At 44.3% G+C, this 27,718-nt stretch overlaps 2 protein-coding genes across 5 annotated transcripts in view; one reads left to right on the top strand and one right to left on the bottom strand.

The window, feature by feature from the left end:
* LIAS (lipoic acid synthetase) overlaps positions 1-8,410 on the top strand; it is an 18,890-nt gene extending 10,480 nt beyond the window's left edge. The window contains exons 6-11 of the mRNA XM_034424823.3: positions 916-973; positions 1,090-1,218; positions 3,200-3,345; positions 4,733-4,803; positions 6,219-6,330; positions 7,861-8,410. Coding sequence (XP_034280714.2) covers positions 916-973; positions 1,090-1,218; positions 3,200-3,345; positions 4,733-4,803; positions 6,219-6,330; positions 7,861-7,913 — 569 coding nt within the window. The 3' untranslated portion in view covers positions 7,914-8,410. The remainder of the gene's footprint in view (positions 1-915; positions 974-1,089; positions 1,219-3,199; positions 3,346-4,732; positions 4,804-6,218; positions 6,331-7,860) is intronic.
* Positions 8,008-27,718, bottom strand: part of UGDH (UDP-glucose 6-dehydrogenase) — a 26,236-nt gene continuing 6,525 nt past the window's right edge. For 2 of the 4 annotated variants that reach the window (XR_015729282.1, XR_015729281.1), the window contains 11 exons: positions 25,428-25,596; positions 24,606-24,707; positions 23,769-23,969; positions 23,490-23,687; positions 21,764-21,911; positions 19,147-19,241; positions 17,653-17,783; positions 14,821-14,954; positions 13,847-13,938; positions 13,028-13,761; positions 8,008-9,930 (listed from right to left, as the gene is read on the bottom strand). Coding sequence is in view for 2 of the 4 variants with exons in the window: in XM_087875433.1 (XP_087731559.1) it covers positions 9,820-9,930; positions 13,651-13,761; positions 13,847-13,938; positions 14,821-14,954; positions 17,653-17,783; positions 19,147-19,241; positions 21,764-21,911; positions 23,490-23,687; positions 23,769-23,969; positions 24,606-24,707; positions 25,428-25,589 (1,485 nt within the window). In the remaining 2 variants the exon portion in view is untranslated. The remainder of the gene's footprint in view (positions 9,931-13,027; positions 13,762-13,846; positions 13,939-14,820; positions 14,955-17,652; positions 17,784-19,146; positions 19,242-21,763; positions 21,912-23,489; positions 23,688-23,768; positions 23,970-24,605; positions 24,708-25,427; positions 25,597-27,718) is intronic. The other 2 variants (XM_087875433.1, XM_087875432.1) reach the window with 1 other exon arrangement.

Raw genomic sequence — 27,718 nt, forward strand, 5'->3', positions numbered from 1 at the left:
GAGTCAGTTGCCAGGTGTCTGAATTTTGATCACGTGACCACGGGGATGTTGCAACGGTCTTAAGTATGAAAAACGGTCATGAAAGTCATTTTTTTTCAGTTGTAATTTCGAACGAACCGTTCTTAAGTCAAGGTCTAGCTGTTTATAGTTCGTTATGTAGCCGATGTTGTTACTTAGACCCCATTTCCATCTTGGTTGCTTTTGATTGCACAAATTATTCTCGCACGACAAAATTCCTCAGATCTTCCTAAAAATCTGTATTGGCTCTTCGTGTTGTGGTCTGCCACCAGCCTGTGGCAGCGGCGTCGGACAGTGAGGAGGCTGGGGAGGAACATGGGCCAGTCCTGGAGTCTGGGGAAGGCTCAGAAGAGGGCTCTGCGTCGGAGGCAGAGATGGGGCCAGGGCCATCTGGGAGTTATGCGCGGACTCCGGAGCCTCCAGAGTCGGACATTAGAGAGGCAGAAGAACAGGAGGAGCCTGTTCCTAGTTCATGTATGCGCAGAGCTGCCAGAAGGCAAGAACAGTTAAAACTAAAGGGACGACTCGGGAGTAAGGCCTGGAGATGATTGGTCCCTCCCATAAGGCTTAAAAGAGGAGCAAAGGGACGTGGGCCCTTTGCAGGAAAGCAACATTGTAAATTCTGTTTCCAGTCGGCATTTCTGTTTGATTCTGTACTCCGTGTGGCTTTGCCAAGTAGGTCTTTGGCAGGGTGTCAAGGGAGATAAAGGTTGGTGATTATCCCGAAGGACTTCTCCCAAAGAACTTTTTGCAGCTAATTGGGACTCAGCTGTGAATGAACGTAATTCACAGCTGTTGCAGTAAAAGAGGTTTTTGGGACTATTGGTATGTTTTAATCACTCAGGAAGCCTAGATCACAACAATTTGTGGGAAATAACTTGAGAATCATCTTTGCAGATCTTTCCGATGGAGGTGCTGAACACTTTGCAAAGACCGTCTCGCACTTAAAGGAAAGGTATGGGGAAATACGAATACACGGAACGCAAAACCTCTCCCTATTTTTGAAAAGAGATTCCTCGAAGCGGTCTTCTCGACTCTTGGGCATGTTTACACACTTTCCTTGCTTTGCAGGAATCCCAACATTCTGGTGGAATGCTTAACGCCGGACTTCCGAGGGGATCTCGACGCAGTGGAGAAAGTGGCTTTGTCTGGATTAGATGTCTATGCCCACAACGTGGAGACGGTTCCCGAATTGCAGAGGTGATCTTTCAGCCGGAGAATGTCCTCGTTCAAAGGGACATTTGTTTGTTTATCTTTTAAATATATTTTTTATTTATATATACCATATTTTTCTGAGTATAAGACACACTTCCCCCCCCTAAAATTTGGGTGCGTCTTATACACCGAATGTAGCCAAAAACACGAGGCGGCGATGGTCTGTGGCAATCCTTGCAGCCTGGAACAGCTGATTGGGGGTATTCATGAAGGCCATCCACCCTCCAATCAGCTGCTCGTGCTGAATCACGCTGCAATAATGTGCTGAAGCTGACCTGGCTGATTGCTATTTGCTGCAAGGACGTGTCAGTTTGCAGCAGCAATCACATTCAGAAAGCACACACAAGTAACTGATTCAGCAGGATTCAGTAACTTCTCTTTATATATAATATAACAGATGAAGTAAAATATATAATACCAAAAGCAGGTTTTCCGAAGCAAAACACAAGCAGAGGAGAGGAGTTTCAGTTTTGAGCAGCAGACAAGTTTAGACTAGTTCAGCACAGACTCAGAGCTGTAGACCTAAGCCATGCCCAGTCTCCTTGCTGTCTCCTTCCTTGTTGCTCACACAGCAAATACCATTTCAGTTTCCAAACAGCCCTCAACTCTCTCACACACTGACAGGACACTAGCCAGATGAATACCGATGGATGCTGGTAGGCAGAGGCACAATTTCTTTTTTCTTATTTTCCTCCCCAAAAATTAATGTGCGTCTTATACTCCGAAAAATACGGTAAGTATTTTGAAAACAGTATATTGTCCAGGCATTCCATTTTACCGAAAAAACAGATATAGTAGCAGTAATAATAATATATATAGTAATTATAACAATAATTATAGTTGTATTAACTTGTGCTTATATTAATTATACTGGCATACTTATCATGTTTTACATACACAGAACAGTAATCTTCTAACTTCTACCTCTTGTATCTAACCACTGGTAAAAGCTATCCCATGTTGACTAATACTCTGTATCTCCTTTATCTTTTATTGTTAATGTCAATCTATCCATCTCTGCAGAGTCCAATATTAAAGTCCAACTTTAAGCGCACTCTTCCTCTTTGCCTGTGACATTTTGCCAGCTAAGCAACTGCCAGTGTTGCAAAGCACAATTTTTACATACTTAAGGATCACAATTTCAGCATGTAGAATAATATTGATTTTATTTCAGGCCCTTCAGCCCTTGATATACATGATAATGCGGGTAAATAGGCCTTTATTTTTTTAAAAAAGGTGTACATTAAATTATTTTCTTCTTACACCTCTCCTGGCAGCAAACCCCCAAAGTGGGCTGGGGAATTCTGGGAGTTGAAATCCACTCATCTGAATGTTGCAGGCTTGAGAAATACTGTTTCCAATGTTCTTCGGCCTTAAGAGCAGGGATCAATCCAGGGGTGAAATGCACCCAGCCCAATCCGGTAGCAATGGTGGCGGGTGGTTCGGAGAACCGGTAGCAAAAATCCCTGCGTACCCCTCCCCCAGCATGCCCAGCTGAGCCGCACAATCATCAGAGGCTTTTTTTTTACTTTTAAAAGCATTTTTCCTACAACCTCTTCCGACAAAAAAATGCTTTCAAAAGTAAAAAAAAAAAAAAAGCCTCTGACGATCGCGCGGCTCAGCTGGGATCGTCAGAGGCTTTTCAAAGCATTGTTTCCTGCAACCTCTTGGCCAAAGAGGTGGTTAAAAAAAATGCTTTGAAAAATCTCTGACGATCCCAGCTGAGTTGCCTGATCGGCAGAGGCTTTTCAAAGCATTAGAAAAAATGCTTTGAAAAGTTTTTTTAAAAAAAAAAAGTTGGCCACGCCCACCCAGTCACATTACCACCACCGCCACACCAAGCCACGCCCACAGAACCGGTAGTAACAAATTTTACATTTTACCCCTGGATCAAACCTAGCTAAGATCCGTCGAAACCTTTACTTGCGTTAGGCTAAAATCTTGTGCATTCCTTTTTTCTTTGCAGCAAAATTCGTGATCCACGAGCAAATTTCGAGCAATCTGTTCGCGTTTTGAAGCGCGCTAAGGAAGTTCAGCCTGACGTGATTTCTAAAACGTCGATCATGCTTGGCCTGGGGGAGACCGACGAACAATTGCTCGCCACCCTGACAAGTAAGTGGAGAGGAGAAGGGATGGGATGGGTAGGGCAGAGGGTCAAAAAAGAAAAAAAAAATGAAGTTGGCCTCTCCAAATGGGCAGTCTATGCTCCACTCCTATTTACGTGCGTCGTAGACAGGTGAGTCTTCTGTTGCTAAATGAAACATTTTATTACGACCTAGGCTTACTGAATCATTACAATGCACAATTAGTCCCCCAAAAATCAACTGAGAATTACGTTCATTCCCAGAGGCAACTCAGCTGGGATCGTCAGAGCCCTTTGAAAGCATTTTTTTACAACCTCGTCGCCAAAGAGGTTGTAGAAAAAATGGTTTTAAAAGGAAAAAAAAATGACCACGCCCACCCAGTCACATTACCCCCCCGCCAAGCCACGCCCACAGAACCAGTAGTAACAAATTTTAGATTTCACCACTGCTCCAGAGCCTCTCTAGGAGTCTGGGGAGGGCGAAAACAGCCTTCCCCACCCGCTCGGAGGCCCTCCAGAGACCAGAAATGGCCCATTTGCCAACTTCTGATAGGACTGGAACTTGGCAAATGGGCTGTTGTCGGCCTCCAGAGGACCTCCAGTGGAGTGGGGAAGGCCGTTTTCGCCCTCCCCAGACTCCTAGAGAGGCTCTGGAGGCTGGGGACAGCCAAAAATGGGCCTTCCGGTCCCACCGGAAATTGGCAAATGGACCGTTTCTGGCCGCTGGAGGGCCTCCAGTGGGGTGGGGAAAGCCATTTTCGCCCTCCCCAGACTCCTAGAAAGGCTCTGGAGCCAGGTGAGAGAGAAAAACGGGCCTTCCCCACCATCCGCTGAGGCCCTCTGGAGGCAGGAAACAACCTGTTTCCCTACTTCTGGTGGGCCCAGAAGGCCCGAAAATCAGCTGGAGCTGAGCTCACGTGCCCACTGATATGGCTACGCGTACCATCACAGGTATAGGTAGTCCTTGACTTACAACAGTTTATTTAGTGACCACTCAAAGTTACAACGGCACTGAAAAACGTGACTTATGACCGTTTTTCACACTTACGACCGTTGCATCATCCCTGTGGTCACATCATTAAAATCCAGGCACTTGGCAACTGACTCATATTTATGACAGTTTTCAGCGTCCTGGGGTCATGCGAGTTTCCGACAACCAAAATCAACAGCGAAGTCAGATTTCACTTCACAATCGTGTTACTAACTTAACAACTGTGGCAAGAAAAGTGGTAAAATGGGGCAGAACTCACTTTACAAAGGTCTCACTAAGAAATTTTGGGTTTAACGATGGTTGTAAGTTGAGGACTACCTTGGTTTGTAAACTAAAATTATTGTAAAAGCAACTCATTAGGAGAAAAATGCCAAATCCTTGTTCTGTCAATTACTAAAATTATCTATTTTTTAACAACAAAATAGGATTACGTGAAGCTGATGTGGATTGCTTGACCTTGGGACAGTATATGCAGCCAACAAAACGGCATCTAAAGGTATTTTATTTTAGAACTAATTGGAAGACTTAAGGCTGTTCATTGCTTCCGATACTCTAAAACCTGTTGGATAACATCTGGACTAATATTAAATTACATTTTATAGCTGGCAATAAACATTTTGAATCGAGACCCAGATGTTCGGTTCGTAATATCCCATCCCAAGTGCGAAACAGGTGAATTGAAGCACTTTGGAAAGTATTTGACCATCAAATTACCGCTTGGAGCCCCCTCAAAAAGCCCTTTGAAAATGCTCAAAAACTCCCTTTTTTTAAATCTTATGAAGTCATTTTTTTTTTCACATTTGAAGGAGGACTTTTCCAGGCTGTAACAAGATGATTCGATTTCAGAATAGTTCAAATTTAAACATTTTACATACTATGATAGTTAGCAGCAAGCTCGGCAGTTCCTTACAAAAAAAACCCAGGGGGCCAATATTAAAAAGTGTTTAGGTATAAAGGTAAAGATTCTCCTCGCACATACGTGCTAGTCGTTCCTGACTCTAGAGGGCAGTGCTCATCTCCGTTTCAAAGCCGAAGAGCCAGCGCTGTCCGAAGACGTCTCCGTGGTCATGTGGCCGGCATGACTCAATGCCAAAGGCGCACGGAACGCTGTTACCTTCCCACCAAAGGGGGTCCCTATTTTTCTACCTGCATTTTTTACCTGCTTTCGAACTGCTAGGTTGGCAGAAGCTGGGAGAAGTCACGGGAGCTCACCCCGTTACGCAGCACTAGGGATTCGAACCACTGAACTGCCAACCTTTCGATCGACAAGCTCAGTGTCTTAGCCACTGAGCCACCGCGTCCCCAAAAAAAGGGTCTAAACCTGGCCATTTTCCCAGCGGTGAGATTTGATAAGAAGTTCCAAAAGGATCAATTTTTGTTCTTCCCTTTTGCATAAGAATTTTGCCCTTAAAATAATTCTAAATTCAGCACAGGTAGTCCTTGACTTACAAGGCCATTGAACCCCAGATTTCTATTGCTAAGTGAGGGAGTTGTTAAGTGTGTTTTACCCCATTTTACAACCTTTCTTGACACAGTTGGTAAGTGAATCCCTTCAAGTTGTTAAAACGAGTAACACGTTGCTAAGTGAATCTGGCTTCCCCGTTGACGGAAGGTCACGAAAAGGGATCAGCCGATCCCGAGGACACGGCTAACGTCATATCAACCAGTTTGCCAAGCGCCTGAATTTTAATCACGTGGGGAATGTTACACTCTCGTTAAAGAGTGAAAAATGGTCACAGGTTATTTTTTTTCCAGTGTCGTAACTTCAAATATTCACTAAACGAACTGTTGTAAATCGAGGACTACCTGTATAAAAGTGGTTTTGCGAAAACGATTAGAAAACTATCCCATTTCAAGATTTACCCAGAATTCATCTGCCTTTATAATATTGGTTTTTTTTTTTTTTTTCAGGTTGAAGAATATGTCACTCCGGAGAAATTTAAACACTGGGAGAAAGTTGGAAACGACCTCGGATTTCATTACACAGCTAGTGGGCCTCTGGTGCGCTCTTCTTACAAAGCAGGTACAATGAGTTGTCCGATTAGCAGGACCGTAAGCCTGTCACTCAGTCCAGCCACAGTATCCAGAGTGCCGCAGATTGCTCAAGGATTATTAATTAAATTATTGCTAGTAAATTGTATTTGCATTTTGAATGGGCAGTTTGCCATTACCTCCTTCTCGGGGCTTAAGAGAGACTGACTGGCTGAAACCAAGAAGCCCGAGTCAGGACTAGAACTCAGGTCTTCTAATCTAATATGTTTACTACTACAGCCGTGATGGCGAACCTATGGCACGTAGCCATATCAGTGGGCACGCGAGCTCAGCTCCGGCCAGCTGATTTTCGGGTCTTCTGGGCCCACGAGAAGTACGGAAACAGGCTGTTTCCTGCCTCTGGAGGGCCAGGGGGAGGAGGCCCGTTTTTCTTTCTTACCTGGCTCCAGGGCCTCTCTAGGAGTCTGGGGAGGATAAAAACAGTCTTTCCCACACACACCCCCGGAGGCCGAAAATGGGCCATTTGACAACTTCCGGTGGGACTGGAAGTTGTCAAACGGCCCGTTTTCGGCCTCGGGAGGATCTCCAAGGGGTGGGGGGAAGGCTGTTTTTGCCCTCCCCAGACTCCTAGAGAGGCCCTGGAGACTGGGGACAGCAAAAAATGAGCATCCGGTCCTACCGGAAGTTGTTAAAGGGGCCCTTTTCAGCCTCCGGGGGTGGGGGGGGGAGGCTGTTTTCGCCCTCCCCAGACTCCTAGAGAGGCCCTGGAGCCAGGTGAGAAAGAAAAACAGGCCTACCGAGCCATCGCGTGCCAGGAGCAGGAGCGGAAGGGGGGTCATGTGCACAAGGGCAGGGCGCATAAAATTATGGGTGTGGGCACGCGTGCGCGTGACCCCCCACGCCCCCCCCAGCACACGATGGCGAAAAAGTTAGCCAGTACTGTACTACAGCAGCGTAGCCCAAATGTACAGGATTTATTCCCACTGACAGGTTGAACAGGTCCGATACGTCAATTATTAATCCATGTCAATTAGATCCTCGTGAAGACTTCAGAAGTCCCGTGTGCAGCAGACTGTAGCCAGGATTAATTTAGATGTAAAACTGCGATGTAATTTGCAACCTTTGTTCTAACACGGACACTCTGTTACAAGTGCTCTTTAAAATCAGAATACGCCCTACTTCTTCTTGAATGACAGCTATGTTTGAGAAGCTTAAAAATAGATTTTCTTTCAGAGAGGTTACATTTTTTGAGGTACAATAGCTGATTTCTGAGTTACTGGCAGATTTTGGATAGTTATTTAGCTTTAAAAAAAACCAAATGATAATTTTTTGAAATACTTTTTGCTTTTTGGACGACGCTGAAACTTGTAAAAGAATCAAATAGCAGAGAAGCTATAAATTCCCAGATACTCTGGAAATTTTAGTTTCCCCCCCCCCCACAAAAAGCTCCCCCCGTTAATTGATGGCTCTCTTGTATTTTCCTGCAATGATGACAAAAATGGACAAGGGAAAATTTTGCCGCTTGGTTAAAACGTCTGCTTTTGTTTTGGGGGCTGCGCAGGTGAATTTTTCTTGAAAAACTTAATCCATAAGAGAAAGAAGAAGGACATCTGATGCGTCCGAGACCAAGAAGAAGAATCCCATTCCTTCCCTTGTGTTCTAGACGGCAACATCCCGGATAAACCCAAATTAAAACAACTGGGGAGGCTTTTGTTGCTTTGTAGAAAAAAAAAAAAGAATACAAAATATTTTATTTGTTCCTGGATCCTGACACATTGTGATATTGTACAAAAAAAAAGAATCACTCATTATCCAATTAGCGGCGTTCAAACATATCAAGAAAAACAGAGGTAGAATGAGACACATACATTAAGGAATCAAAAGATGGATATGCATTTTTTCCCCTCTCTCATCAATAATCACTGTTTGCTCTGTAGTAGCCCCCTCATATTGCTAACCATCTTTTCAATGATAATCCTAGTCAAGAGCAACTGTCAGTCATTATCCCCGTTTGCGTAAAACACAACAAAATGACTTTTCTCGTTGGCTTTAAATAGGATTAAAAGCATCTGTACCGTATATGATATTCTTGATTAAACTGCTGGATTGAAGCTCGGCTACAATATTATCTTTTCCTCAACTAACAAGACCGTTTTATAAAAGGTACGAATGAAGCTCTTGAATCAAAAAATGAATTGACGTGCTAATTTTGAGGCCGTTTGACAAAATGGTCCCTCGGACAGTTGTTTGCAGCTGATCCAAGGAAAAGAAGGGCTCCTGTTTTGTTTATGATCAGTACAAACGCGTTGAGAATTAAACCACAATCCCATTGCAGTGATGGGTATTCCAGTTTTATATTTATTATATTTATTCCCGCGGGTACCGAAAAACAGAAAAATCCTTTGGTTATTATTTTATGCGTCGTTTACTGGAACAAACTGCCAAAGGAAAAAAATAATAATCAAAAATCAGACCTCTGTCTTGTAATAAGGATGTGAAAAGATACTGGTAATGCCCAAGACTCTGCAAAACGAACACATTTTCCCAGATATTTTAAGGATATGTTGTGTGTCCCAGTTCACACAGCGTGCTTAAAACCGTATTTTGCTTGCTTGGTCTTGGCTTACGGTATTGTACGAGCCTGGCCAACTTTTGATTTATTCAGTAAACCACGGTTACAATAAGTCAGCTTAATGTAGCGTACTAAAATCAGATCAATTCCATATCTGGACAGAACTATAAAGTCCCAGGTCTGTTTTTAACCACAATAAGAAACGTGCTTGGTTTAGCTTCTAAGGTGGGCTTCCATATAAACCTCTGAAAGTGATGGTCAACATATCAGCGACTGAAGAGAAAGCAGAATTAATAATTCCTTATTTTGGGTCTTCTCTGGACTAAGCATTATTTTTATGCAAATTACCTCAACCGTCATTTCATTAATGCCTTGATTTCACTCACGAATAAAAATATCCCTTTGCTGGAGATTTCCATACCAGACAAGTCTTAATTTAAACTTCCAACGTGAATAATGTTACATGGTATTAGTAGGTGACAATCTATTAAATAGGGTAGGAAACCTCTTGCTTTCTCCTATTTTCAATCCAAGACATCAAAGCTAAAGTTTGAGTCTGTGAAATCTTGCAAAACAAACCAACCCCTAAAATCTTGGAAGTTCGAAGACGATGTTCCGTTAAAAAAATATTAAAAACACGATGGTTGTATAGTTAACACGTCATTGGTAGAAGTTACAATACTAGAAAAATAGACCTTATAAAAGAGAATTCTGGTTGAAAATGTCCCACGTAACGACGGCGCTGTACCTCAATAGTTCGTATAAAATCCTGTGCAAAAATGCTAAACTTCGTTTAGCCAGAGCGGAGTGTTAAGTGGGGTTTCAGTGGGAGATATTTAAATCTCCTATTGAAATCAAACCATTTGTAATGCTTTATTGAGGCTCAAGGGGTGCCTATTATTTCCTTCTGTTTTCCTTCTTATCCCAACTTTTCTGTACCAATGAAGCCTAGACTCTCGGCTTCTTTAGAGGAGGGTCCTGCAGACTGAATTTCGGAATGTCTCCGGATGACGCGAAGGGAATTCTTTTGGCCGAGATTTTCTTCCCGATTGTCTCGATCTGAAGCAAAAGGGAAAAATACACAAAACTTAGCTGACAAAGCTGATTTTTCCCCCCATTTCTGAAGAATGAAATCAGTACTTGAGGGGCTGCCACAAAGAAGAAGGGGGGGGGGTCAAATTAATTCTCCAAAGCACCAGAGGGCAGGACAAGAAATAATGGTTGGAAACTAATCCAGGGGAGAAGCAACCTGGAATTAAGGAGAAAGTTCTTAAAAGAGAGAACAATTAACCAGTGGAACAGCTTGCCACCAGAAGTTGTGGGTGCTTCATCACTGGAGGTTTTTAAGAAGAGACTGGACAGTCACTTGTCTGCAATGGTATAGGTCCGTGATGGCGAACCTATGGCACACATGCCACAGGCGGCACGTGGAGCCGTGTTGCCTGGCACGCCAGCTCAGCTCCGGTGCACATGCGTCGGAGTCTCTGGAGGCTGGGGACAGCAAAAAAGTCACTTCCTGTCCAACCAGAAGTTGGGAAACGGGCCGTTTCAGGCCTCCTAGAGGGTGGGGAAGGCTGTTTTCACCCTCCCCAGATGCATAGAGAGGATCTGGAGCCAGATGAGAAGGTAAAATGGGCCTACCCGGCTATTGTGTGCTAGGAGCGGGGGGAAGGGGGGGTCGCATGCATGGGGCGGGGTGCATAGAATTATGGGTGTGGTCACACGTGCACGCGAACCTCCTCCGCTCCCCCACCTTCCTGGCACGCGATAGCAAAAAGGTTAACCATTACTGGTATAGGTTCTCCTGCTTGAATGGGCTGGACCTCCAAGGTCCCTTATCAGCTCTATTCTATTCTAAACCCTGTCCCTTTTTTCCTCATGCCACACAGACCAGGGGAAGCGCCGTTAACAGCTTTGCACAAGTGAATTTGCAGTGGCTGGTTCAGAAATGTGACACATACACAAATACATTTGCCTCGCTGCGGCTCCCGTATTCCTGTGCCAGAATGAAGGAAGCAGGGGCTCCCCTTTCCTCCTTGAAGCAGCAACCCTGGAAGGCAGCTTCCCTGCCGCTTTCTTGAAAAACGAGGGGTGGCTGAAGCTTTCAATGTGGATGAATAAACACGAGGCGAGAAAGCTGAAGGAGCTGCTCGCCTGTCATGCCGTAAGGAGTCTGAGCCTTTCCTACCAGGCCTTCACCTGCTGGGACAGGTGTACAGGTGAGTCAGGCTGGGTCTCTCAAGTCAAGATAATGGAAACTCTGACGAAGCTCAGTCTTATCTCTGGGGTCTTTGATGCTCTCGGAGCTTGCAGACGTTTTATTACCCAACTAGGGAACATCATCAGTGTTTTTTTCTTTCTTTCTTTCTTTCTTTCTTTCTTTCTTTCTTTCTTTCTTTCTTTCTTTCTTTCTTTCTTTCTTTCCTTCTTTTTCTTTCCTTCCTTCTCTTTCTTTCTTTCTTTCTTTCTTTCTTTCTTCTTCTTCTTTCTTTCTTTCTTTTTCTTTCTTTCTTTCTTTCTTCTTCCTTCCTTCCTTCTTCTTTCTCCTTCCTTCCTTCCTTCCTTCCTTCTTTCTTTCTTTCTTTCTTCCTTCCTTTCTTCCTTTCTTCCTTCCTTCCTTCCTTTAAATTTATATGCTGCCCTTCTCCCGAAGGACTCAGGGCGGCTCACATAAATAAAAAACAATCACAATAAAATCTAAAACCAATCCAAAATTAAAACCCCCAAATTTAAAACCTCGTAGAATGATCAGGGAGTTTGCTGGAACAGCCATGTCTTCAGGCCAGCGCGGAAAGTGCGGAGATCGGGAGCCGTCCGGAGCTCGGTGGGTAACCCATTCCAAAGGGTCGGTGCGGCCACAGAGAACGCCCTCATCCTGGGAGCCGTCAGCCGACACTGTCTGGCCGATGGCACCCGGAGGAGGGCAGCTCTATGTGAATGCACAGGGCGGTGGGAGGCTGGTAGGAAGTGGTCCTGCAAGTACCCTGGGTCCATGCCACGAAGGGCTTTATAGGTCAATACCAGCACCTTGAAGCGGATCCGGAAGGCCACCGGTAGCCAGTGCAGCTCACGCAGGAGAGGTGTTGCACGAGAGCAACGGGAAGCTCCCGTAACAACCCGCGCGGCCGCATTCTGGACCAGCTGGAGCGCCACAAGGGCAGCCCCATGTAGAGGGCATTTGCAGTAATCCAACCGAGAGACAATGAGAGCTTGAGTGACTGTACGGAGGGCATCCCTGTCTAGGAAAGGCCGCAACTGGCGCACTAGGCGAACCTGTGCAAAGGCCCCCCTTTGTCACGGCCGATAGATGGTCCACCAAGGACAGCCGTGAATCGAGGAGGATGCCAAGATTGCGAGCCTTTTCAGAGGGAGTAAATAACTCCCCTCCCATCAAAAGTGATGGGGTGGCTAGATCAGGCGATGCCAGTATCCACAGCTTAGAAGGGAATGGGTTTGGATTTTTTTGTTTTTTTTAGCACTGATGTTACTAACTGGGAAATGAAAGGTCTGCAAGAAAAGCACCAAGCTCAGAGACCACCAAGGACCCCACAGTTCCACCTTGAGCTACAAAGATTCTTTTTTTATCCCTATCCGTCTTCTCCATTATCTGCTCCTTCAAGCTTGCGGGATGGTAAGATAGAAGATAACGCAGAGCTGACGGCTCTTCTTGCCTAAAGCCTTTCCTAACGTTTCCAGAAGACCCTTCCGGCCAAATATTGGCGGCTTTCACGCGGCACGCTGAATTACAAACTCGCCACGCATTTTATTCTCAATTGGTTGCGCGAACCCAGTCTTGTGAGGCTAGGAGATGGTTGATGAGGAAGAGGAGGAACAGCTGGGTCAAATGCCTGACACGTGGATGTGCAGAAGGGAGAGGAGAGGAGAGCAGTGGAAATCAATGGGCCGGTCCTTGGGACGGAAGATCACCGCTGCTAGCTCTGGGGATAAAAGGCAGGGGGCAGAGATGAATAGATGTGGCAGATAACTATTCATCTCCCTGCCAGACGGACTTGTTAGCCTGCTGTGAGAGAGAATTTTTTTGCCGCGGCTGATAAAGGAATCATTGATTTAACTACAGAGGGTTTGTCGTATTTGGGAGCTGGGTGAGAAAACTTGGTTAGTGAGCAGAAAAACGGAAGTGTTGTTGCTCCGTTACCGGAGCCTGTGTCATCGGCAGGAGAGGACTCCGAGAGTGAAGAAGAGGAGTTGTCAAGGCCTCCCTCTCCAGGACCCTCCTCTCTGGCAATGCCTCCGGTGTCCGCCGAAGGGCAAGAGATAGGGCCGAGGCCAAGCACGTCCACGCAGCCACAGGTGGACAGTGATGAGGGTAATGAGTCTTGGCTGGATCCACGCCAGCGTCACAGAGATAAGCGCTCGCAACAGAAGAAAAGGCGTGCCCGAGATTAGGCTGAGTCACTGGACCACACCCCACAGGATATAAAAGGGAGCGTGGTGGCCAGTCAAACCTTGTGACGGACAAAGCTAAAAGCTTCCACGCCATTCTGCATTGCCGGACTTTTGCTATAAGACTTAGCTGGATTATCTCTGGACTTGATTACTTCCGTAATTATTGAGCTGTTTCTTTTGATGTACCAGAAGTGGGGAGAAGTTATCTCTCATCTTCGTAAATAATAAACTCTCGGCAGGCAGCCACTAGGTTGTTGCCAAGTTCCGTTATCTTAAAGAAAAGGATTTTGCTGGCTGGTTTGGTCTTTAACTCTTGAACGTCTGTTGGTGTGTGTGCGTGTGGTTGGGGACAGAACAGGAAGGAGATCATACCTGGAACCCGATCGCTTGCAGTTGATGATGGAGATCATCCAGGACCCTCCTGCCATCGAAGATAAAAGCCGGCTTCAGCATTTTCTTGTGAATGCGCTCATAATCCAGCTCCTGCAAAAGATGCCCAAGATAGGTTTCAAACGACGGGAACGAATCGCATTGGATACTTTTATGCGGAGCTTTTCACTGTGTTTACCTTAAACATGTCCCACTCTGTGCAAATTACGAGAGCGTGGGCCTCCTCGCAGGCTTCGTACGGGTCCTTAGTAATGGTGACCAGTCGCGAGACTAAAACGAGAAGGAAAAGAGAGAAGTTGGCGTCAAGCCCTGAGCATCCTTCTTGGATGAGAAGGAAAACCTCTTCAAAGAAAAACCAGAAAGTCCAGCGGCCTCTTGAAAAAAAAAGCACCATTTAAAATCGATTTCAGTGGGAGAGGCTGAAGAACTCAACAGAAAAACAGAATAATTTCCCATCAATATTGTTTTCCCGTGGTTCCATTAGCACAAACTCCTTTCATGCAATTTGAATGAGTCTTCTTTTGCTTAGGGATCCATACCGAACTCCATAAAATAAGAAAGAAATGGCTGAATCAGAATCAGAATAGAGTTGGAAGGGACCTTGGAGGTCTTCTAGTCCAGCCCCCTGCTCGGCTGGAGACCCTCAACTGTGTGGTCGTTAGGTTGAGAGCTACCTGTATTTTTTAAAAAAATTCAATTACAGCATGCAGGTAGCAACCAGTTTATTCTTTGGTCTCAGTGATCACTCCAGTTGTTTTCTCTTTCCCAATTTTGACGTGCATTATGAAAAAGGCTTTTCAATATAGCAATAGCACTTAGACTTATATACCGCTTTACAGTGTTTTTACAGCCCTCTCTAAGTGGCTTACAGAGTCAGCATCTTGTCCCCAACAATTTTGGGTCCTCATTTTACCCACCTCGGAAGGCTGGAAGGCTGAGTCAACCTTAAACCTAGTGAGATTCGATCTGCCAAATTGCAGGTAGCCGGCAGTCAGGAGAAGTAGCCTGCAGTACCGCATTCTGACCACTGCGCCACTGTGGCTCAATATCCTGATTTTGTTTAGCTTTTTTTGTTCATCTTGCTTATTTTCTGTACAGACATGCCTCCTTTCTGAGACTCGGAGACGTTTTTAGGAAGCTCATCCCACTCACCTTGGTCATCCTCGGAGACCCCTGGGTGCGAAAGATCCAGAATGATTTGCTCTTTCAGTACTTTGGGATCATAGATATGGAGCCTGGCACCTTCGTCCATTAAATATTTGCTGATGTAGATACTGGACGATTCTCTAAAAAATAAAAATGTGCAACATCCTGAAATCCCTACCTCTGTTAACCATCATTGACAGTTTGACCTAGGACACCCGGGGTTGAAAAGTCAGGCAACGGTTTACCAACTTATCAAAACAGATGGGCATTAGACTAATCACCACTGGAAGTGATGTGATTTACTTCTGGGGAAAGCATGGAGTGCTTCTGTAATGTGACATAAATTCCTTGTGAGAAAGAAAAAAAGAAAAGAGAAGAAAAAAGAAAAGGGGGAAGGATGGAAGGAAGGAAAGAAAGAGAAAGGAAGGAAAGACGGAAAGAAAGGACGGATGGAAGGAAGGAAAAAAAGGAAGGAAAGAAAGAGGAAGGAAGGAAAGAGAAAGGAAGGAAAGAGGAAGGACGGAAGGAAGAAGAAGAAAGGAAGAAAAAGAGAAAGGAAGGAAGGAAAGAAGGAAAGAAAGAGGAAGGAAGGAAGGAAAAGAGGAAGAAAGTCAGGAAGGAAGAGGGATGCCCACATCAGCAAGAGAAATAAAGGAAATAGACCGTTTTAAAGAGGAAGGCGGGAAGAGGAAAGGAAGGAAAGAAGGAAAGGAAGGACAGATGGAAGGAAGGGAAAAAAGGAAGGAAGGAAAGAAAGGAAGGAAGGAAAGAAAAAGAGGAAGGAAAGAGAAAGAGGAAAGAAGGAAGAGGAAGGAAGGAAGAAAAAGAAAGGAAGGAAGGAAAGAAAGAAAGGAAGGAAGGAAGGAAGGAAAAGAGAAAGGAAGAAAGTTAGGAAGGAAAAGGGATGCCCACATTAGCAAGAGAAATGAAGGAAATAGACAGTTTTAAAGAGGAAGGCGGGAAGAAGAAAAAAAAAGAAAAGGAAGGAAGGAAAGAGAGAAAGAAAGAAAAGAAAGGAATAGTTGAGTTTCCAATTTAAACTCTATCCATTGTTATCTATCCATCCATCCCTGTATCTCTCACCTACCACATTTCTAATCTCATCTGAACACACCGTAGTTTTTGCAAGCAAGCAGAACGATGAGTGGTCAAACATCAAATGAAAATTACAGCAATAGAAATCGGGATACGTCTACCTACCTGCTCAACCTGTAATCACTTCTAAACTTTATATTTGGGGGTGGGGGGGGGGAGAAAAAACCCATCTTGCTTAGTTCAATCTCTGGACCAAAAAGAATGTGTCCTTTAAACTATAAAACTAGGGATTACTGTTTAATCGTAATTTAAAATTACTGTTTAATCGTAGACCTGAATGTTCTGTTAACCCCAGGGCCCTAAACAGCAAAAGGTAACTAGCATCATCGGGTGATGAACATTTCCTGGTTGGGTGTGCTATCATTGAGGGAGTGTACTGAATTTATCGTACTTTTCGGACTATAAGACACACTCCACCCCCCAAAAAAGAGGGTGGAAATGTTGATGCATCATATACACCGAATACGGCCATTTTTGGCCTTCCAAAACCCTGCCACGCGCATCCTGTTTTCGCCAAAAACGGGCCCTTTTTTGGCCTCCCAAACCCCCCCACGCGTGCCATTTTTGCACTCCCCGGCCCCTTTTCTTTTTCACAAAAATGGGACACGCAGAGGGTTTGGGAGGCCTGCAGAGCACTCCTGGGGCCCGGGGAGGGCAAAAACTTTTTTTTTTTCTTGTTTTCCCCCCTCGAAACCTTGGTGCGTCTTATACTCCGGTGCGTCTTAATAGTCCAAAAAATACGGTACCTACCGATTCAGCCACGCTCTCCTAAATGATAGAGGAAAGGAAAGTTTTGGGAGATGGTATCAAACACAGAGTGTTCAGGTGCAGAGAAGCTGTCAATCTCTAAGGGCAGTCCTCAGCTTACACCACTTCATTTAGTGACCTTTCAAAGTTATAACGGCACTGAAAAAGGTGATTTAGGACCGTTTTTGACATTTTATGGCCATAGTGATCAAAATTAAAAGATGTCTACAGAGTTTCTCAGCCATCAGGGTCAGGGTTGCCTCAAAGGTGCTTTTTTTTTTCCCCAACAGGCAACTGGACTTTTATGGTTTTTTTTCTTTGAAGACATTTCGCTTCTCATCCAAGAAGCTTCTTCAGTTCTGAAGAAGCAGCTCGAGGCTCGAGCTTCCCTCCTTTTGTTGTGGCCCATACGCGGCCTGTGCAGCTAGTAGCTGATTCGGACAGCGAGGAGGCTGGTGTGGTGCTGCGTCAGCAGCCTGTGCAGCTGGCACTCGAGTCGGACAATGAGGAGAGGCTGGAGAAGATGTGGTGCCAGAGGTGGGGATTCAGCCAGGGCCTTCAGAACCTCCAGAAGCTCCTTTAAGTGAAGAGGATGAAGAGGAGGAGCCTCTTCTCGATGCACGGGCGCGCAGAGCTGCCAAAAGGCAGGAGTGGCTCCTCAGGAGGAGGTCTCCTCGAGAGTAAAGCTTGGGGCTAATTGGCCACTCCCTTAGCCTATTTAAGGAGGAACGCCGACTGAAGCAATTTGCAGGGAACAACTTAGTTCACATACCTTCGTGTTTTGTCTTATCAGCTTCCTGCAAATTGCTTCTGGGCATTCTGGCAACCACAGTAAGCTTTCAGTTATTATTCTTTGAATTCTTGGCGGCTGTTAATGCAGTTAATTAACAGCCATTGTTGTAAAAAAACTGGTTTATTTAGTAAACTAAGGTTTGAACGGACTTTGTGTGTGCTGCGTTGTTTGGGGTCCGTAGCTGGGGCACAACAGCTTTTTACCTGGTATCTCCTGTGTCCTTTTTAAATGCAAATCCCAAAATAGCAATCTTCTTATCGGTGACTGTGTTGAAGAGGCTATCGATGATCCGGGAAGCAAATCTCCTTCGTTGATAGTCATTCATGTCAATCACCTGCCATTATGTGTTGGAAGAAAGAAAGGGGGGGTGGGGTGGGGAGAGAGAGAGAGGGAGAGTAAAGGCTCCTCCTTTGTAAACATCAAATGAAATTCAATTTTTTTTTTCTTGTGTCCCGAGTTTATAAACACCCAAAGGCTGGGGGAATTTATTTATTTATTTGTTTGTTTGTTTGTTCGATTTATATGCCGCTCTTCTCAGGAGACTTAGGGCGGCTTACAATGCATTACAGTAGCCTTCATACTTTTGAATATACCTGCTTAGTAGGGCTTAGTAGAAGGGAGTGAGGTTTGTTCTCTGTTTATGTATATCTATAAACAGACCCACCACTTCCATACACTGATGATGTTACCTATTTGGGTAATGAAACGTCCACAAGAAAACAACCAAGTTCTGAGAGCACCAGAGACAACCCGCCCCCCAAAAATACATAATTTCAGGTTATTTTCCTTTATGTTTAGGAATGAAGGCAGACCTGCAGCGTATATATTAGAGAAGAAGCTACAAATAGGTTAAAAACAATAAATATCCGATAAAATCATTCTTTTTTTTAAGGGTGGGGAATTTAAGAGGCCGAGGCTTGAAATCTCTAGGCAAAATAGATCCAGTCTCTGCCCATATTGTGAAGACAACATAATGGCACACCACTTAAGATGATGGGTCCTATACCACAATAATGTTGTGGCCCGCCAGTGGATCTGGCAGCAGATTCGGACAGTGAGGAGGTTGGGGAGGAACATGGGCCAGTCCTAGAGTCTGGGGAAGGCTCTGCGTCGGAGGCAGAGAGGGGGCCAGGGCCGTCCGACAGTTATCAACTACCTTTGGATTCGGATATCAGTGGGGCAGACAAACAGCTGGAGCCTGTTCCCGATGCCCGCATGCGCAAAGCTGCCAGACGAAGGGAACAGCTAAGGAACAAGGGTCGACTTGGGAGTAAGGCCACAGGTGGATGATGAAGGGCCCCTCCCAGAGGGAATAAAAGAGGAGCGAAAGGGGAGTGGAGTTTGCAGGAGACAATTAGTTCATTCCTGCATTCTTGCCAAGTATTGCGGGCGTCTGAAAGATATCGGCCTGGCCACTCTCCAAGCCTGATAAAGGTCGGCAATTGTGAACTATCTTGAAAGGCTGTGGGGGAGGAAAGACTTTGCTGGAGAGGAATTCACTGTAAATTAAATAAAAGGGGTTTATCGGGACGAGGACTTGGCTTCGTGCTGCTGGGGAAGCCTAGGTCAAAACAAATACAACCATTCATCGTGCTTCCCATCCTAGCAAGACGTCCAGGGACCAAAATGGGAACCAAAGTAGATTAATCGCATTCCCTTAGGATGGCGTTCCCTCCCAAAGCCACCCTCTGCCTTACCTGTTGCCAATAGCGAGCCACTTCAGATAAGTTCAGAGCCTCGCAAAGATAAACCAAATTCAGAACATCTTTTTGGAAACAGCTCCCACCAAATCCTGGGGGAGGCAAAAACAGGAATTGGGTCCCAATTCAAGGACGATGGCTAGGATAGGATAGGATAGGATAGGATAGGATAGGATAGGATAGGATAGGATAGGATAGGATAGGATAGGATAGGATAGGATAGGATAGAATAGAATAGAAGAGAAGAGAAGAGAAGAGAAGAGAAGAGTAGAGTAGACTGTAGAATAGAATAGCATAGCATAGCATAGAATAGAATAGTAGAGTGTAGAGAATAGAATAGAAGTGTAGAGTAGAATAGAATAGTAGAGTGTTGAGAGTAGAGTATAGAGTAAACTGTAGAATAGAATAAGAATAGAATAGAATAGAATAGAATAGTAGAGTGTAGAGTGTAGAGCGTAGAATAGAATAGAATAGAATAGAATAGAATAGAATAGAATAGTAGAGTGTAGAGTGTAGAGAGTAGCCAGTAGAGTATACTGTAGAATAGAATAGGAATAGAATAGAATAGTAGAGTGTAGAGAATAGAATAGAATAGAAGAGTAGAGTAAAATAGAATAGTAGAGTGTAGAGTATAGAGAGTAGACTGTAGAATAGAATAAGAATAGTAGAATGTAGAGAATAGAATAGAATAGAATAGAATAGAATAGAATAGAATAGAATAGAATAGAATAGAATAGAATAGAATATTTTATTGGCCAAGTGTGATTGGACACAAAAGGAATTTGTCTTTGGTGCATACGCTCTCGGTGTACATAAAAAGACAAGATACATTCGTCAAGAATCATAAGGTACAACACTTAATGATAGTCATAGGGTACAAATAAGCAATCAGGAAACAATATCAATATAAATCGCAAGGATACAAGCAACAAAGGTACAGTCGTAAATGGGAGGAGATGGGTGATAGGAACGCTGAGAAGATTAATAGTAGTGCAGACTTAGTAAATAGTTTGACAGTGTTGAGGGAATTATTATTATTATAATTATTATTATTTTCAAGTACCTCCCCTTCCTATCACAGCCCTTTGTCCTTGTCTCCCTGAGGTTAACAGATGTAAGAAATACGGGACGTCTTTTCTGTAGTCGCTCCACAGTTGTGGGACAGCCTGAAATCACCCTTTCCTTAAGCGTACTTGTCCCATTTAATTTTCTGTACAGGTAGTCCTCGACTTACAACAGTTCATTTAGTGACCGTTCGGAGTTACAGTGACACTTATGACCACTTTTCACACTTATGACCATGGCAGCATCCCCATGCTCGCGTGATTTACCTTCGGACGCCCGGCATATCCTGCTGCGCTCAATATTTACTTCCTATTTATAGTATCTCCTTAGCGTACTATTTATTTACTATTGGTGTTCCTTCGAAAAGATTTATAAATCATTCTAATTAAAGCGAAGTCTTAGCTAAAGAATAATTGGGCTAAATTGTATAAAGGGGAGAAAACATTGACGTATGAAGTTTTTTTGGATGTTCAGGGTAATCCGAAGTCACGAGAATTATTAACTCTTCAAGGATATAAGGTGGTCTTATTCTCAAGTGCACTCCAGGTATAAAAAAGATTTACATAGTGAAGGAATCTACCGTAAAAGACAAGAATTGGATAAGATCTTATTGGAAGGAGGGAAAGGGATATTATCTAAATGTTATGCATATTTATTGTCTCTACAGATAGGACAGGATGTAGTGAAGGATTGTATGATAGTGTGGGGGCGAAATTTTGGATATCCCCTTGACTTCCAGCAATGGGAACAGATTTGGTTGAAAAATATGAAATTAACCATGGCTTCTTCATACAAAGAAAATATATATAAAATGGTCTACCGGTGGCATCTCCCCCTGGCGAGACTAGCTAAAATGTTTCCCGGGACATCTGCCTGCTGTTGGAAGTGCGGTTACAGTAACGGAACTTATTTTCACCAATGGTGGACTTGCCCGCAAGCGGTTAAATATTGGAAAAAAATACGGCAATGGATTTTGGAAATTACACAGGTTAATTTGGAATTAAGGCCCGAGATTTTCCTATTGGGGGCAAAACCTTTGAATGTTAAATCAGATATATGGTTCTTGTTGATTCACATTATCACTGCAGCAAGATTAGCGTATGCGCAGGAGTGGAAAAATCAATACTTACCGATGGATTTGAAAATAATATATAAAATTAATGAGTGTGCGGAATCAGATAGATTAACTAGATTGATCAATGGTAAAAAAAGATTCAGAATTTTATAACAGTTGGAAATTATGGTACGATTGGGTCCAGAAAAGGTGGGATAGAATAGATATATGATGATGTATATATATGATGGCAAATACGTATGTATAAAGGAATGACTTCATATTTATGGACAATGTAATCACATTATACAAAAAAAAAAAAAAGAATAATTGGGCTCAATTATGGTCATAAACTGAGGAATACCTTACTACAGAAGCCAGGCTTAAGTAGGTAGATTTTTTTTGACTTTCAGGGTGGCCTAGAAATAGTTTTAACTAAACTTCTTCATCCTCGGATCTCTCCCAACTAGAAGATCACCACTCTTCAGAACTTACCAACGCTGGCCTTCAAGAACTTGTTTCCAATTCTTTGGTCCATTCCGATGGCTCTGGCCACCTCTTCGACATCAGCGCCCGTGGCTTCACACAGCGCACTGATGGAATTGATACTGGAAATCCTCTGAGCGAGGAAAGCGTTGGCTGCCTAGGGTTGAAGCCAAGAGAAAGCAAGGCACAGAGTTTTTTTTTTTTTTTTTTTTAATTTGATTTATATGCCGCCCTTCTCCGGAGACTCAGGGCGGCTTACAATGCGTTAAGCAATAGCCTTCATCCTTTTGTATATTTATACAAAGTCAGCTTATTGCCCCCACAAACTGGGTCCTCATTTCACCTACCTTAGAAAGGATGGAAGGCTGAGTCAACCTTGAGCCTTGGAGAGATTCGAACCAGCAGAAATTGCAGGCAGCTGTGTTAATTACAGGGTGCACTAAACCCCTGTACTATCAAGGCTCTGTTGGCACATATCTTGTGATATATTGGCACATATCTGGTGAAAACCGACTCTGAAAACTCCCGCAGTTTTCACCTTATTAAAAGTAAAAGATTTTCTACTTTCTCACAACAATCAGCCACGTGGTACAATCACCATGCAGTCTGACGGGTGGCATCACTCCGCCTTCTTCCGACCAGGTGTGAGAATGTCCAATCATTATTGAAGTTGGGACTATAAAGGTAAAGTATGTATAATATGGACTAGTCGTTCCTGACTCTAGGGGGCGGTGCTCACCTCTGTTTCAAAGCCGAAGAGCGAGCGCTGTCCGAAGACGTCTCTGTTGTCATGTGCCCAGCATGACTCAACGCCAAAGGCGCACGGAACGTTCTTACCTTCCCACCAAAGGTGGTTCCTATTTTCCTACTTGCATTTTTTAAGTGCTTTCGAACTGCTAGGTTGGCAGAAACTGGGACAAGTTAATGGGAGCCCTACCTTAGAAAGGATGGAAGGCTGAGTCAACCTTGAGCCTGGTGAGATTTGAACTTGCAGTAATTGCAGGCAGCTGATGTTAATAACAGTGCTTTAGTCTGCTGTGCCACTAGGGCTCCTTTGAATGGACACTAGCAATAGCAATAGCACTTATATACCGCTTCACAGTGCTTTTACAGCCCTCTCTAAGCGGTTTACAGAGTCAGCCCATGGCCCCCAACAATCTGGGTCCTCATTTTATCCACCTTGGAAGGACAAAAAGCTGAGTCAACCTTGAGGCGGTCAGGATCGAACCCCTGGCAGTGAGCAGAACTAGCCTGCAATATTGCATTCTAACCACTGCACCACCGGAGCCCGCCCTTCCTTCCTTCCTTCCTTCCTTCCTTCCTTCCTTCCTTCCTTCCTTCCTTCCTTCCTTCCTTCCTTCCTTCCTTCCCTCCCTTCCCTTCCCTTCCCTTCCTCCCTTCCTTTCCTCCCTCCCTCCCTCCCTCCCTATTTATCAATAGCTCTGAGACTTATATACTGCTTCACAGTGCTTTGCAGCCCTCTCTAAGCAGTTTACAGTGTCAGCCTCTTGCCCCCAACAATCTGGGTCCTCATTTTACCCACCTCGGAAGGCTGGAAGACTGAGTCACCCTTGAACCTGGTGAGATTCGAACTGCCAAACTGCAGGCAGCCAGCAGTCAGCAGAAATAACCTGCAGTACTGCACTCTTAACTACTGCGCCATCTCGCCACGAAATGAAAGATTGTAAACTGAGGACTACCTGTGTGCCATTCTACCTTTCCCTAGGATACCAACCAGTTTGGAGAGCTCCGAAGACCACGTATTCGTGGTCAGGATCTTCTCTCTGGGCACCCACTGCTCATAGACAGCACACAACGCCCGGACGGCTTTCTGCCCCTCGGGGGTCTCGTCTCCTCCTATCAATACTCGGTCTGGATTCTTGAGGTCGTTGACAGCTGTGCCCTCCGCTAAGAATTCCGGGTTGGACAAGACCTGCAGCCAAGAACAAAGACCGTTTTCCCGGTGCGCCGACGAGAACCCCATCGCTTCGGTTCGCAATTCTCGATATTTTACCTGCAGATTTAAATTCGGTTTCGTGTTGGCGTCAAATATCCGGCGGATGCTTTCCGCGGCCCGCACGGGAACGGTGCTTTTCTCAGTCACAATTTTATAACCGTTGGAGTTTTGCACGATCCTTCTTGCGCAAGCCTCGATATATTTCAGATCGGCAGCCCGGCCTTTTCCCATCCCGTAGGTCTTCGTTGGCGTATTAACCTAGGTTAAGAGATTGTTTGAAAGAGGAGACCCAAATTCATTGGGTCTGAACATCAATGATAGCTAGGGCCTAGATAGGGCCTAGCTATCTTCGAGACCGCCTACTGCCACCGACGACCTCCCACCGACCCGTGCGCTCCCACAGAGAGGGCCTCCTCGGGGTGCCATCAGCCAAACAATGCAGGCTGGTGACCCCCAGGGGGAGGGCCTTCTCTGTGGGGGCACCCACCCTCTGGAATCAGTTGCCCCCTGAGTTAAGGAGAATCCATGACCTCAGTGCCTTCCGCCGTGCCCTTAAAACTTTCTTTTTCCAACAAGCCGGGCTGGCTTAATTCTTTTTAAGGGTTTTTAATTGTTTTGTTTTGTTTATCATTTTAATTAATGGGGCCAAATCTATATATATTTTTAACTGTATTTTAATATTTGTATTTGATGTTTTTATTTGGCTGTTCACTGCCCTGAGTCCTCAGGGAGAAGGGCGGTATACAAATTCAAAATAAAATAAAATAAATAAAATAAATGAATTTGGAAGCTGAGTGAAAATACTGGCGGCATTTGTGATTAACTGGGCCTCTCCTAGTTTCCTCCCGTTTCCCTCTGATCCGAACTTTTAAAAAAGTAAAATTAATTACTTACAGAAATAAATACAAGATCGGCTTCTCTGATAGCCTCATCGATGTTGGTGGAGAAAAACAGATTCTTCCCTCTGCAAGATTCTACTACCTCTTTAAGTCCTGGCTGAAAACAAAATAATCAACAAATAAAGCATTTCCGATGGGTTTTATTCAAGAGGAACATGTCCCAAAGGGACGAAGCCTGATCAAATTATAGTAGAATAATAAATTATAGTAGAACCCAGAGTCATTTGTGAAGATGGACGGCTGTAGAAATTGAATAAATAAATACCATATTTTTCAGAGTATAAGACACACTTTCCCCCCCCCCCCAAAAGAGGGTGAAAATTTGGGTGCGTCTTATACACTGAATGTAGTCCCGCCGGCCCCAACTCTTCGGTCTCAGCCTCCCAGCAATTTACCTCCTTGCAGCAAGCAGCAAACTGCCCATTTCAGCTTCAGCACAGCCTGATTAGCACAAGCAGTTGATTGTCAGTGATTGCCACCCGAGGCTCCTGCAAGCAGGCAAATTGCTGGGAGGCAGATTTTTTTTTTCCTTGTGCTAATCAGCCTGTGTTGAAAACGAAACTGAAGGAGGCTGTTTGCTCCGAGGCCCTGAGTCTCTGGAGAAGGGCGGCATATAAATCGAACCAATAAATAAATAAATAAATAACAGGAGGATCTTCCATTAGCCACCCCGGAACACTACGTAAAAATGATTAATAACAAGACTGGATTTCATAAAGATAGCAGCAGCGTTGCAAAAATCCAGGCGCGTGAAACGCAGCATAAAAACAGCCAGAACAAAAAAGGAAGGATGGAAAATATTACTGAGCCACTATACCTCATAAATCGGAAGGATGTCAGAATTCCAGGCCCCAATTCGAGCTTCATTAACATCGACCACGGTGACTTTAATTTTGGGGCACATCTGAGCAATAACACTACATGTTGGCCCACCAACGTAACCAGCACCGATGCAGCAGATTTTCTTAATTTCAAACATGACTGATCTGGTGAAAATTAGGAAAATAAATTGGGACGGGGTCAATTAGAATCGAATTTTAGACTGGAATAAAAACTGTATTGTCACTTTAAAGGTACACAAATCAGCATACCTTAAAATGAAATTTCATTGCATTCAGCTCTCAAAAGATAACCATTGTGCATATACCCACATACACACACATGACACAAAGAAACATCACGGTCTAGTTCGAATGTATGCATATACATAGCAGTGCCTCAGATAGAAAGTCAATACAGAGAGTGGTGAGGACAGTGGAGAAGATAACAGGAAGCTCACTTCCCGTTATTCAGGATACTGCTTATAAGCGCTATGTGCTTAGAGCTCAAAACATTGTCAGAGATCCCACACACCCACTTTATGGTCTGTTTCTGTTGGTCCCCTCTGGGAGGAGGTTTCAAAGTATTTCTAGCAGGACCACTAGATTCTGTAACAGTTCTGTAACATTGTTCCTTATGCCATCCGTCTCGGGGGTGGGTTCTACTTACCTTTACTACTGGTTTACAACAGGGCCGCTCACAGAGAATTCTGATGATGTGAGGTCGGTGGGCAGAGCCTCCCGCCGGTTCTATAGAACCGGTGTGAACCGGGGGCAACCCACCACTGATCCGTCTGGTAAACTCACAAGATTAGTTTTTCTCGCCATGTATATGTATATGGCGGGAAAAAAGAATCCTACGAGTTTACAAAATGGATGGCATAAGAAACAAAGCTGTTACAGAATCTGGAACTCCTTCTACAAATACTTATAAGTATTTAAACGCAGAGCTGGAAATCAGGTAAGACGGCAAGAGGAGCCCCGTCTTACTCCACGCGCCCCAAAATAATAAGACCTCCCCGAAAATAAGGCCAAGCGCTTATTTCGGGGTTCAAAAATATATAAGACAGGGTCTTATTTTCGGGAAAACACGGTATGTGTTTCAACTTTGTGCTTTGATATGGCCTATCGGCTAATCAATAAAGCTGTCCAGCTAGAACGGTCACTAAATGAAGTGTTGTAAGTCGAGGACTACCTGTACTGAATTATAAACCCTGAAAAAAAAGAAAGAAAGAAATGAAGTTGACTTGGTAAGAAGCAGCATTTTTGAGGAAACGGTGCTTGCAACGAGTGAAATGTCTTCCTTGCAACGCCTCCTTCTTTTTGGGAAGCGGTTGGTAAGGAGTCACTTCCCTTCCCTCAAGCCAGCCTTTTTTTCTCTCTCTCTCATTTTTCTTGCAAAATACAAGGAAGAAACCGTCTGAAAAAGGGAGGAGTGGGGGAATTTCGCAACCGAAGCAGACTTGGTCAACGGAATCTGGGTGGATTTCAACAGTGGTCGGCCGAGTGGATTAGACATTCTTCAAGCTGATTAATCCCTTCAAATGGCAAACATCCCTCAGTTTTTTTCCAAGGGGGTGAAACGGAGGACTGACTGGATTAGATTTACACAACACTCCCAGGCAAAAAATTCAGCTGAATTCGTTTACTAAGGCAGAACAGAGCAGAGTTGGGAGGGACCTCGGAGGTCTTGTAGTCCAACCCCCTGCTCAAAGAGGACCCCATACCAAATGGCTGTCCCAATCTTTTCTCAAAAACCTCTAATGATGAAGCACCCACAACTTCTGGAGGCAAGTAGTTCCACTGATTAATTGCTCTCACCGTTCGGAAGTTTCTCCTTAGTTCTAGGTTGCTTCTCTCCTTGATTAGTTTCCATCTGTCGTTGCTTCTTCTCCTGCTTTCAGGTGCTTTGGAGAAGAGGTTGATCCCCCTCCTCTTTGTGGCAGAAATATTGGAAAAAGCTGCTATCATGCCACCCCCTAATCCTTCTTTTCACCAGACTAGAAATATCCAATTCCTGCAAATGTTCTTCGTACGTTTTTGGCCTCTGCCCCTTTTGCTGATCTTCACGCTCTCTTTCTAGAGTCTCAACTCCACTCAGTACCGTGTTTCCCCGAAAATAAGACCCTGTCTTATATTTTTTTGAACCCTGAAATAAGCGCTTGGCCTTATTGCCATGCGCTCCAAAGCCCGATTGGGCTTATTATCAGGGGAGGTCTTGTTTTTGGGGAAATGGGGTATCTGTCTATGTCTATATCTATCTATCTATCTGTCTGTCTGTCTGTCTGTC

The sequence above is a fragment of the Pantherophis guttatus genome, chromosome 8 (assembly GCF_059756535.1).
Source record: "Pantherophis guttatus breed Tessera chromosome 8, ASM5975653v1, whole genome shotgun sequence".
Lineage (NCBI taxonomy): Eukaryota > Metazoa > Chordata > Lepidosauria > Squamata > Colubridae > Pantherophis > Pantherophis guttatus.